The sequence below is a fragment of the Micropterus dolomieu genome, linkage group LG03 (assembly GCF_021292245.1).
Source record: "Micropterus dolomieu isolate WLL.071019.BEF.003 ecotype Adirondacks linkage group LG03, ASM2129224v1, whole genome shotgun sequence".
In the NCBI taxonomy this organism is placed as follows: Eukaryota; Metazoa; Chordata; class Actinopteri; order Centrarchiformes; family Centrarchidae; genus Micropterus; species Micropterus dolomieu.
The window spans coordinates 3,617,756-3,630,269 of NC_060152.1; the positions used below are offsets into that span (position 1 = coordinate 3,617,756).

Below are 12,514 nucleotides of genomic sequence, written 5' to 3' on the forward strand. Positions count from 1 at the left end.
TATAAGGGCACCTTTCTATTGTAGAGGAGAAACCACAATGAAAAGACCTGGAGAGTGACAGGTTTAATACTGACTGTGTCTTTTAGAAAGACACTGATCCCCTGCAGGAAAGTGTATCTAACCTTTTTGGCTGTCATACATCTGACGTAATGTTTTGTATAAATCTGTCCTGTCTCCCAATAACAAGTTTCAAAATGACCTAAATTACCCAGAGAAAGGGAAAATATAATTCTCTTTCATTTTTTATTTTTATAAATATTTTTACATATCTGTCAGCAGTAATCCAATCATATTTCTGAAAGTATGTATAAAACTTTTTTTACAAATATATTTGGATGACTACTGTCAGGAAATAGTTTTTTTTTGTTGTTGTTTACACAAAAGGACTGTAAGAAGATGGAAATAACATTAGTAGATTTAGATTAGAGAACGATATGATAATAAGTTGCTCACAGTAAAGTAAAATAAAGTAAGCAAGCCTTTCTTTCAGAGTTCAGAGTTTTGGCTCAGACTAGTGACTGAAATGGTTGTGGCTGCTCCGCAAGTAAATCAGAGGAATGCCTCTGTTTTGAGGTGTCTCGCATATGAAGTGAAGATGATAGAGTTAGTCATGGGCTGTAAAGTGTGAGTGTCAGACAGATCAGGCAGACAGAGGAAAACAGATAAAGTGGAGTGACAGAGACAGAGGCTGAAGGCCGTTAATAAGTTGCAGGTCAAACAACAGCTTTGATACCATGACGTAAAGCCTGCAAACAGGATGTAAGTCGGTGATTAGCTGATGGGCCTGTCACTCACCGAGGGGCAGCTTGTGATTGGTACACACTGCTTGGGCCGACATTCGACGCTTCCTTTAACACACGCACAGAGAGTGCAGTTAACTGACGACCACATGTCCCCTTCCTGCAGGACAGGAGAAACACACCAGCATCAGAATACAACCATCCTGACATAAACACACCCAGCCATCCTTCATCTGTCTGTCTGTCTATCCATTCATCCTCCAACTATAACATCCATCCATCGTCAGTGCATCTATCCGTCTGTCTGTCCATCAATCCAACCATTGTCTATCCAGTCATTTATCCTTATGTCCGTCTATCATCCAACCACCACTCATCTTTTCCACATCTACACATCTATCCATTTTTTTCTTTTCCCGTCTCTCCACCCCTCCAGTATCCACTCTGCTCTCTCACCCTGTAGATCTTGTTCCGGACTCTGCAGTACTTCACTTCCTCCACCTTCACATAGGACAGACATTCCTCGCAGCACTGATCGCCGTGGCAGCTCCCCGGCCGAGAGCACTGCCTCTTGCACACCACGGTGGAATCCTGAGAAGAAGGGCCCAGCAAGGATTTATCATTTATTGAAGTCATGAAGCCAATTCAACAATATCGTTTTTGTCTATAAAGGGGGTTGTGAAATAAAGAAAGGTACTTTATTTGTCACATACACATACATGTAGCTAAATTCGTTCTCTGCATTTAACCCATTTGTGGGCAGCCACTGTACGGCGCCCAGGGACCAACTCCAGATTAAATGCAGTGTCTGGTCAATGGCACTGACTGGAGAACCTAACATGTTTTTGATGATGGTGGAGTAGGAGCGTTTGACATTCAGTCCGATACCTTGCAGGTGCAGGCGGTGCAGTTGTCGTGCATGAAGCAAGTGCCATTCTCGTAAACTTCGCTGTGGAACAGACAGCTTCCTAAAGACAGATCAAACACCTTCCTCTGACCTGAAGGAGGAGGAGAAAAGCAAAGATAAGAAACAGGGAGACACATAAACTCACAGTAATGATTTACTTGGTGACGTTTTTTGGCTTATTTAGCTTGCACAGTGCATGCAAAATTAGAATGAGAGCAAGTCAATGTAAAGTCGATAGAAGCAGGTGAATGGATGAGAATAGGTGCAACTCTGCTAAAGTGTCTGCAGGTTTTCATTTCAAACAATCACCACAGCAGCTTAGAGAACTGTTTTAAACACCTGTAAAGTTGTAAAATATAAACTTATAGAGTTATATTCTCATTCAGTGTTAACTGTCAGTTTGTCTGTGACAACCTGTATTCACAGCCAAGCACTTCCTACATGACAAATCCCAGATCAAACTCCCACACATTTCCAGGATCCCAGCATGATTATAAGGAGCCTTGCTGTTAGGGGTTAGGGTGCCTTTGTTTTAGTGCCTCCCTTTGCTCCTGACCTCAACTAGGATGCCAGGTGTGCCAATTGTTTTAATATGAGTTATATTTTTTCGTCAGTGATCTTCTTGTGTGTGACACCAAATTGTTTCAACTTCAAAGATGGAAATTAAAGAAGGTAAATGTGAGCCTTTGACCAACTGTAAACCCACCCGTTTCACTGTCAAATGGACTGGCTGCCCTCCAGAAACAAAAGACCAAGAATGCTAAACATAAAGCATATTGAACAACAGCAACACCTGTGGAGGTTTTACATCAACCTCCACATAGGTGACAGTTCAGAAAAGTGATCACTGGTGTTTACCGAGACATCTGGGACAGCACTGTCCAGGCGGGGTGTGGCTGAGGTGGGCAGGGCAGGAAAGGACAGGACACACCTCCCTCATGCAGAGAGTCCGCCCTCCCTGGAAAAACGACAAAACACTATTTGATTAACGGGATGTTTCTTAACGCAGGGACTTTTCCCCTGGGGAACAATTATTTTTGCATTCAAGTGATAAAGTAAATATTCATTAACCTAGCTGATAAAGGTTAAAGTTTGACTAAGGCATTTACAGGTTTTATAGTAACATTTCTTCTCTAACTATCCAAGTTTAACATGTTTTGTTTGAGTGTTTAGTTAATATTTTTAGAGGGCTGCTGGTGGCTTACATCGAATAAGACCGCACTGGTGTTCATTGACTCCACATGAATGAATTTAACTTTAAGCCACAACTATTTGTTTATATAAAGATCATTACATGACCGTTCTGGCTTATGCGAAACATTAAGACAAAAAGAAATCATTATATTTAATTTAACTAAAATACCTGAATAAAATGTTTTAAATGTATTAGTGTGCATGTAAATCAGCATACAGTAAAAATAAAATAGAACGTAGTCCTTTTCCTTTTCCATAAAGACATTTTGTTTGAATGTTAAGAGATACAGAGTAAGATATAACAAATAACACATTTCTGCACATAAGTAAGTGTGTGTATAGTATTTCATCTCTGTTTGTGTGTACATGTGTTAACAAGCTTACAGGTCGCCCCAACTACAGAAGCACATTCATGCTGTAATGTGTTTATGGACGTACCTGTAAGGTCTGTTTGTCTAATGGTGGAAGAGGGAGGGATGGAGGAAGAGGAGGGATGGGGGACACAGGGAGGGAGGAATAAGGGAGGAAAGGAGGGAAAAAAATCAGGAGGAGGATGTTGTTCCAACCAAAAGTTTGTGACTCCCAGGAGACTCCAAAACTAACTTGTTTAGAGGACAGAGGCCCCGCTGACAAACACTCATACACAGGTCATAATGTAAACCCAACAGTGTGTGTGTGTGTGTGTGTGTGTACTCACAGTGCAGGTGCACTTGATGCAGGGTTTGCCCTCCGGACTGAACTCATCCTTCTCTTTGTACAGGCGACCCTCAAAGATACAACCTGCACACCACATTTTAAACACATCACTCACTTTTTGTACCCCTCACTTACACGTCTATCTTCTCACCAAACCCGAGTCTCGTATCCACAACAGTTTTAAAAGGATTTCAACAAGTATTGCGTTCCAAAACTATCTGCGTTGGCAAGTAAGAGTTTTGACCAATGCACATAAGATGGTAACAAAAATTTCCATCCATCCATCGTCAACCGCTTATCCTGCGTACAGGGTAGCAGGTAACAAAAATTTCATTTACAAAATAAATTACACTTACAGGCAGTGAATTCCAAACATTTAATTTGTTTCATACAGACTGAAATGAATTTATCCAGTTTGATGAATGTCAGAAGGGTCATTAAAAATACTAAAATACACAAAGTAATCACTGAAGACTCAACAGTGGCGCATATTAAGGTGAAACATCAGCGATGTTTTTTTTGTAGATTTTGAAATAAAAATGCAAAATTCTACATTTTAATATTGACTGTGGCTCAGATTGAGTTTGTACTCACTGGGGCAGGTGGGACAGCACTTCTTGGGGTGGATTTTGGGGTTCTTGCAGTGAACGACACACCGTGCCTCCGCCTCAGTGATGACACCTTCCTGTCACAACCAAGAGGAAAATCATTTCTTCAGTTTGTACATTTAGAAGACTTTTCTTTTGGCTGTTAATGTGACTTTTGTGCATCTCATTTATCCTTTCCCACCATGCTTTGTGTCCTTTTATTTTTACTGCTGCCATTTTTTCCTTTCGCTTCCATCTTTCCTACCTTTCATGTCTTGCTTTCTTTCTTTTTTCTTTTCCTATTTCCTTCCCCCTGCCTTTTGTTCCTAATTCCTTCCTTTAACCTCCCATACTTTTGTTCTTCTCTTTCATTCCTCCCACTTTCTGTATCTTTACCATCCTCTAACAACAGCATGTTTGTGTTGTTTCAGATCAGAGGTCAGAGGTTTCCACATGACGTCTGAGGTGAAACAACACTGTCTGCTCGCTTCACCTTTTATCTGCTCACACACACACACCTGACAGCGTCTGGTTATGCAGGGTTTGGTGGAGCTGGTCCAGGAAACTGAGCTGTTATAAGATCGTCCATCCAACATGCAACCTGAGAGAGAGGAAGAGAGAGAGTGATAGAGTCATAAGGCAAGACTTAGTAAACATTTTGTTTTCTTAATTTTCATACAGAATTTGACCTCTGTCTCTTTATCAACATGACATCCCAACAAAACTGTGCAATGTGTGATGTAAAACAATAAAATGTATCTTAACTTTTTTTTACATGAGTTAAAACATCTGGTACTTATTTACATGTAAAAATGTATTTGTATTTGGCATACTGCATAACATTTACATATTATCACCTTCTATCGCAAACAGTTACTGATTTACACATCTTGCCGACACAGAGCAAGGTTAGCCTTTATTTGGAGACACGTTTCTGGCCTATTCATTCTCATTTTACCTCGGTTTCGGTCTTCACCAACTCCAGCAAAAAGTATCTGGCTCTCTAGCTGCTTAATTTTCCACTTTGTTTTCTGGTTAGTCGCTGTAACTGTGTCCGTCTAACATTTGATGCTGGGCCGTTAGTGTATAGCAGGCTATAATTTAAGACAGACATTTCCAGATCGAATAAAATACGAGTAAAATAAAAATGTATTGTAAAATCAAAACTGTGAGCTGCAAGATGCTAAAACTCTCTGTTGAGTCGAGGGGAGCTGTTGAATTTAATGATATATTGATTTGCTGTGGATTTGTAACTACAAGTGACCCCCTTTCATATTACACAGTTATTGTGTATTAGTATAGTACATTTCATTACATCTGAAGTACGTCACAGAATTACTTAGAAGTACTAAGAGGGCCTCAGTAGCAGTATACATTCAACTTTTTAAATAGCTGAGACCTTTCAATAATTAAACATTCAAGGTTTGTGGCTTTGCAAGGATTGTTCTAGCATATTACCAGGTCAAACCAGGAGGAGATGTCAAGTCTCACAGCAGTCAAGTTCACAACAGGTCCTCATTTTGACGACTTAAGTCAGTCTTAAGTCCAAGTCTCAAGTCAAAATAGCTCTGCAAGGAATCATACTGCTTCTTTATATGGTTTGAAAGTATAAAGTCTTCTTAAATTTACATTTTATAAACTTTGCTGGTAAAGGTCAACACATCCACAATGATCTCTACGTTGCTCTCTCACATAGACACACAGTAACTCCACACCCACTGACCCGTCTGCAGAGTCAGCACTAAATAAATAGGCTATTAATTTCATCCCATTTACAGTAAGTGGTCTCAGATCAATGCTTAACTTTCCACATAATGAAACCTGATCACAACCATTGATCTGCTTTCCTCAGTGTAAAATGATACCATTTCACTGCAGAGGAGGACATCTTAGAGAAGAAAGGATCAGATTTGATGGCAAGAGATCCCTCAGAGACTCATGTCCTTTTCATACACTCAGTCCTCACTAATGCACACTGATATGACAACACATCTTCTTTCCTCCAGTTTGTTGATGTTCTCCATCACCAATAAGGAAGCTCAAGGCAAATACTGACACGTAATTTAAATGAATGCACATTTTTGGATTATCTAACGATTCTTTAATATCTGGGTCTAAAGGTTATATAAAATACATAGTTTTTTTAGTATCAGTCTTAAAAACACTTCAAGCCTCAAAACTCAGTCTTAACAGAAACTGGTTAATTAAAGCAGTTTTAAAGTAAATTGTTCCCAATAAACTGATCCAGTCTGGCTGTGAGTCTCTTTAACTGCGTGAATGATTTCATAAAAGTAAGAAAACAGTGATATGACATGTAGGAGTCGGGGTGTTTTCCAAAGCAAAGACACAGAGGGGTCCTAAATTTGGTCACAGCAGCCACAAGTTAACCGCACAATAGAAAACTAACAAGAGTTGTCCTGGTGACGAGAGGCTTTCCATGTCCGGGTTTAACTTGTTCCAACTCTCTTAACGAAGTGCTACGTCGTAAAATGTCGAACCGCAAACAGAAGGGCAGCGCCCCTGCTGAGGTAGGGGTGTGTATGTGTGTTCGTATATGTCTATAGAACCACATAGCTTCATAAGCAAAGAAAGAGCAGGGACATCCTCCAAAGTAAGGACTTTTTAGTGGCTCCTCACTTTGTTTTAGGACTTTTAAGCATTTGAATCTACTTTATAATGAAGCTAACATGGAAGTGACAGTAGATCCGGTTCCTCTACTCTCTACTGGCTACTGAAGGCTACAAAACTTTATGGACAGCAATTGAAAAGCATACAACATAAAAAAAACTAGAAAAATACAGCATACAAAGCTTCACTTTTACTTCTCCCTCTTTTTTGCTTTTGGTGGCAACTTTCAAAAGTATTGTTTCAAAAGAGATTAAAAGGACCATACCAATAATCCGGACAATTTATTGTTAAAAGTTACTTTATCATTATGGGGCAGTGCAGCATTGGCTTTTCAAATCTGAGTTAAAACTGCATTATCATAATGTAGCTTTTACAAAAATGGACTAGACTTTGCGAATAGATTTTTATATGGAAATGAATGGAAAGCATATACATGATTTTTGCCAGCTTAACAAAACTAGCAAACACACAAATATGGTCCTTTAAGACTTCAAATGAGGTGCTGCTGATAAACATTGTGTTTTCTTAATTTTGCATATATTTAAACAGTGCATGACCACCTGTAAATATGAAAAAGATGCAGCAGAGAAGTCCACACAAAGAGCTGATGCCTTTTGTCATAAACGTGTCCAATAAAAATTTCCTGTTAAACTCCATAGAGCCACATAGTTTAAGACTGGTTAGTTTGATAAGGATCATGTTAATGTTACATTTGGCAATACAATTGAGAGTTAGGGTTCTCAGAAGTAAAGACAAATTTATAAACCTGCATGTGTAGCAGTAAGTAGAGCCCATGAGAGGAGATAAGATGAAGAAGAGGAGAACAATAAGGATCTGAGAGATGAAGGTATATTAAGGAGTTTCTGGGTCATAAAAGCAACTGGATTTCTGTTGCCTGTAAACCCAACGGTGAACCCCTTCAGCAGCTGCTCTGTCTCCACACGCTGCTGCTGTGTGTGTGTAAGACAGAGAAAGATGTAAATAATACAACTTTACTCCCACAAGTCACATTTAGGCCTGGCTGGTACTGTACATATAGTGGTTCTTGTGTGTGTGTGTGTGTGTGTCTGTGTGTATAGAGGCTCTGGTTAGCATCTCTATCGTTGCTGCAAGTACTGTAGTCCTATAACAAACCATCCCAGGGTCATTATTCCTCCATCATCCATTATCATGGATGAAAAAGCAAAAAAACACAGACGTCACCTTGTGTTTTTAGATAAGTTCAATTCGGAGAATAAGAGGGCAGTAAATGTAATAAAAATTTTAACTATAAATATTAAGGTTGTAGTTTGTGTAGTTTCCATAATCCTCTTATTCTGGCTGTGTTTGTCTGTCCACAGTCTTTCTTACCTTTGCACCTCTCACAGCACGCTCCAGTCTGTTTCACCACCAGAGCACAGTCCTCAGAAACCAGTGGACATTTTTCCTGTTTACAGTCTGCCTTGCCCTCCTGCAGCAGACAGAGAGAGAGAGAGAGAGAGAGAGAGAGAGAGAGAGAGAGAGAGAGAGAGAGAGTTAACATCACACTTTTTTTGCTCCATTTTCATTTAGTTCAAATTATTAAGTTTATTATTATTTCACCTGGTGGAAGTTAAAAGGGAAATTAAATCTGGAAGTTAAAAAAGTCTCTATTGTGAACCAAGAAAAAAAAAAGTCTTGGTCACTATGAATTTGTGAGTTTATCTGGTTGTTGTAGTATTTTACCCGCAGTGGAGGAAGCTATCACATGGAAATGGCCACTTTACTTCTTTAAAGCCTCTGAAAACTTTTTTAAGTAAATTATGCAGGACTCAAAAGGCAGCAATCAAAGCTGTGGTTGGAAAAAAACATCATCTTTAGGTTTAAGAGTTTCATACAAAAAAACTTTATCTGCTTCATGGTGACCGTGTGGATGTGCTTTGGCCTGGCAACATCAAATACTGGTATTTTTGCAGGTATTTGGTCATAAACCAATTGGACAAATTACAATTCTGACTTGATGGTGGCACTACATGAAAAGTGAGAGGATCACCAAAGTTATAACATTTCATCCTGAGGGAACATGGGTATCTGTACAAAGTTTCATGGTAATCCATCCGATATTTGTTGACGCTGTCAGCCCTAGAGCCAAGCTGCTAGCATGGCCAAAAATCACCCAAAGTTGGACATGAATTGTCTTCTCAACAACAGTTTGCACCCGATACGCCACCTCTGTGCTGTGCTATCAGACTTCATCAAAGGTTTGAAGTTTGCAGCTTGAGATTTTAAGTAAAAAGTGAGTCAATCTTCACAGTTTAGCTGTGAATTGTCACACCAACTCAACAATCCTCCTGTCACCTTCAGAAACCCCGCACACTGTATCCGTCATCACCCTAACTGCACCGTGGGACTGGACAGAATATGCGCTTGTTTAATCCGCTCGACTTTCACACCCAGCTTTTATTGCTGATTTTATCCACGCGCTGTGTGTGTGTGTGTTTCATTTTACACACTGTGAGGGTTTATAAAGTGGAGGCTGGCGGGTCCCATGGCCCTGTGGCACTGCGGCAGGCGGCTCTAACAAGGACGGATCAAAAGAGGGCGAAAATAAATCGGGGTGGTTTAATATAGCAGCAGCGCTCCAGCTAAACCCCAACCACACTGAGGACAGATGATGTCATGACAGAGAAGGAGGGAGGAAAGGGACGGAGATGGAAAGAGGGAATAGAGAAAGTAAAAGAAGCAAGAGGGAAAATAAATTAGATCAATGACAGAGGAAAAGGACTAAATCTCCCTTTGCTTCACCCAGAAATCTGCCGGAAACTTTTAATGTGAACACAAGTCAGAGTCAATATTCTGGAAAAGTTGATCTTGGCAATACAGTGGAAGAGGTTGTATCAGGCTAACTTACATCCTGTGCATGGACAAGTTTAGGTATTAAGCGCCCACAGGATAATCTGACCACAGTACCATCCATCTCACTCCTGCTTATTAAGACAAGATGGGGGAATCCAGACCACAGAGATGACAATCTGTGAAATGAACAACACAGCTCAGGAAGCAACGATGTGTTAAGTATCTTGCTCAGGGACACAACGGTGGATGGGTCACAGTGGGAATCGAATTCCTGTCTCTCAAACCAAAGGCCTTGCTGCCCCCAATGGTCTTAAGATGGCTAAAATGAAAACCAAATCCTGTTTCTAAATTATTACATTTTTAATTTAGAATTTTGAAGTAAGCTGGTTTAACTTAGACCCGCCACCAGGCTGTTCTGTTTTTAATTATTGCTATGACATAATGGATTGTTGATTGATAATAGTATTTTTTGTATATATTCTAATGACTGCTGGAAGGCAAGGTTCACTTGAGGCAACAAAAAAGTGAAGTCAAGTTGGGAGGCTGTTGGAGCATTCCCATCATCAGAACAAACAGCGCTACACTGTTGACAGTCTGATGAAAACAGGGAAAAAAAGAGATGATTAACCCCAAGATATGACACTGTATGTTAATATGAAGTGAGCTGACCAAAATTACACACCTATATACTGTAGGTGTATCCAGTATTTCAACCACAAGGAATTGGGTTCAGTTTTGATTCCTGGAGGTGGAGCTTTCTGATGGTCCATGAAATATCAGTTTTGAGTTTGCAGTGCTGAACATTACTGAATGGTCAAACACAAGCCTCAAACTGTCACAACGAGGTAATAGCATCATTCCGACTGCATGCGAGTGCTGGTTGTAGTAGTAAAACTTCAGTTCCCACCTCAGCGCGTCTGCTTTTGAACATTCAAATCAACTGGCAGTTTTTTGTAACTTATAGAAATGAAAGTAAACCAACTTTAGCTTTGTTTACAAAATGGCCAGCTGTGATGTAAAGTGCATACTATTTGTATTAAATGGACTACAACGCGAAAAAAAACCCACTGGAATGATCCTTTAAAGAACCGTGGACAATTTGGTTGCCAAGGTCATGTCCTTCTCTTTCTCTCTCTCTCTCTGCTGTTATCCATTAGCACAAAGTGGTGTTAGTACATGTGACCCACCCCCCCACCCCCCACATACTCTCAGCCCTCTTGTCTCAGGGTCAAAGGTCACAACGGGTCACCACGCCTTATAAACACTTGAAATACCACCGCGGCACCAAGGCTGGTCAACTGGACGGCAGTCTGTCACTGAGGGTTATGGACCCCCCCCAACACGCACTCACACACACAAAGTGGGATAAGGCGTTGGTATGCTCGTAAGTGTTTGTGTCAGAGAAAGAGAAAGTGTGTGTGCGATCTTTGTGTTTGTCTGCTACCATATGGAGCTACAAGGAGTTCGACTTAAATTGAATTACACTGAATACATCGTGTATATTCAACCAGTTGTTCTGTGCGACGCCCTAACTTCAAATTTAGTGTGTTTTCATTTATGTATGCATCTTACCTAACAAAAGTTCTACAAAATTTAAGTTTTGTAGTTACAAGGTTTTCATTTGACAGTGACAAAGTATGTGTAGAAGGAGGCTTGGTTCTTCATGATTTTGGTGATTTAAATGCTGACTCTGAACATCATGGAGACACAAGTTTTCAGTGTGAGACAGACGCAGTCTTAAACCATAATCAGATTTTACCCACAGCATTTTTAATTCAATCACTTCAATTGAATCATTACTAACGTCATAGTGAAGGTTAAGTTCAATACAGTAATTCCATTATTGACCAGTTTCATGAGCTTTAACTGCTTCAGAAACGAAAACCTGTGTATTTAAGTCTACATGATTAATGCTTGTTTTTCCTGCTTTTGACATCTACATTCAACCATAAAAAGTTTTTTTTATGGTTGGAGTATATTTGAAATCTCAAATTCAAATCAGTGTAGTGCAGATAATAAAAGTCATGATGTGACTGCACTTTATTGCCAGTTTAAGTAACCAAGGATGAATCTTTCCTGGGTCCATAAACCTTCGGAAAATGTTTCCAGAAGCTGAAAAGAGAAGAGGAGCTCTTAAATCTTTCTATGTTCACTGTGAAGACAGACATAGAAACTGCTTTTAAATGTCAATATTTATAGGTGTTCCTTTAGGTTCTCTGGTGCCAAGAAAGTAAAATCATGGCTTATGGGATGTTGTATTTTTAGTAATTTATGTTTCCTTGCTATTGAGTTGGATTGATTTTATTGATGCTATTCGTCATGTTTTAATCAATACCAGAATAAACAGTAAAGGACAAAATATTTACAACATCTAATAATAATCAAGAGCTTTGGTAATCAATTTTAAACCAAACTGGCCATTATGAGACAGACAGAAAATCTAATTGTTTACATCTCAGTTCTTTAACATTTTATCAACATTAAATAATGTTTTCTTCTTCTTTAACGGATAAAACATCCTTATTTGTGTGACAGTTAGGCTATTCTGCCACTAAGAGGCGACAGTGTTCACTATTTGTCCTCATCAGTGTTTTTTTTTCTTCCTCACTTCTCCTCCTCATCCCTCAACTCCTGCCCTTCTCTTTCTCCCATCACCCACCATTTTCTCTTCCTCCATCTGCAATCTTTTCTCTCGTTCTCTGTCTTTCTTTTATCCTCCCTAATTTCAATTTCGCCATCTTCACTGGGCTAAATATTGCACTCATTCTTATTCTCTCATATTTAGTTTTCCCATCTTTCTCTCAAATGTAATCACTCTCTCCTCTGTTTTTGAGATGTTCCCTCTAAACTAAAAGCTTCTGTCTTACTTCCCCCTCCTCTCTTCCCTTTCATGCTTTCTCTCTGTCATGGTGAAGGAGAGAGATAAGTATGGGTCTGTCAGCACAGGA

General features: G+C 39.6%; 1 protein-coding gene across 1 annotated transcript in view; it reads right to left on the bottom strand.

The window, feature by feature from the left end:
- The window catches only part of bmper (BMP binding endothelial regulator), a 32,297-nt gene that overhangs the window by 8,926 nt on the left and 10,857 nt on the right, over positions 1–12,514 (bottom strand). Inside the window, exons 3-10 of the mRNA XM_046045400.1 lie at positions 8,103–8,202; positions 4,643–4,725; positions 4,132–4,222; positions 3,539–3,621; positions 2,506–2,605; positions 1,629–1,738; positions 1,197–1,331; positions 796–900 (exon numbers count right to left, since the gene is read on the bottom strand). Of these exons, the coding sequence (XP_045901356.1) occupies positions 796–900; positions 1,197–1,331; positions 1,629–1,738; positions 2,506–2,605; positions 3,539–3,621; positions 4,132–4,222; positions 4,643–4,725; positions 8,103–8,202 (807 nt within the window). The remainder of the gene's footprint in view (positions 1–795; positions 901–1,196; positions 1,332–1,628; positions 1,739–2,505; positions 2,606–3,538; positions 3,622–4,131; positions 4,223–4,642; positions 4,726–8,102; positions 8,203–12,514) is intronic.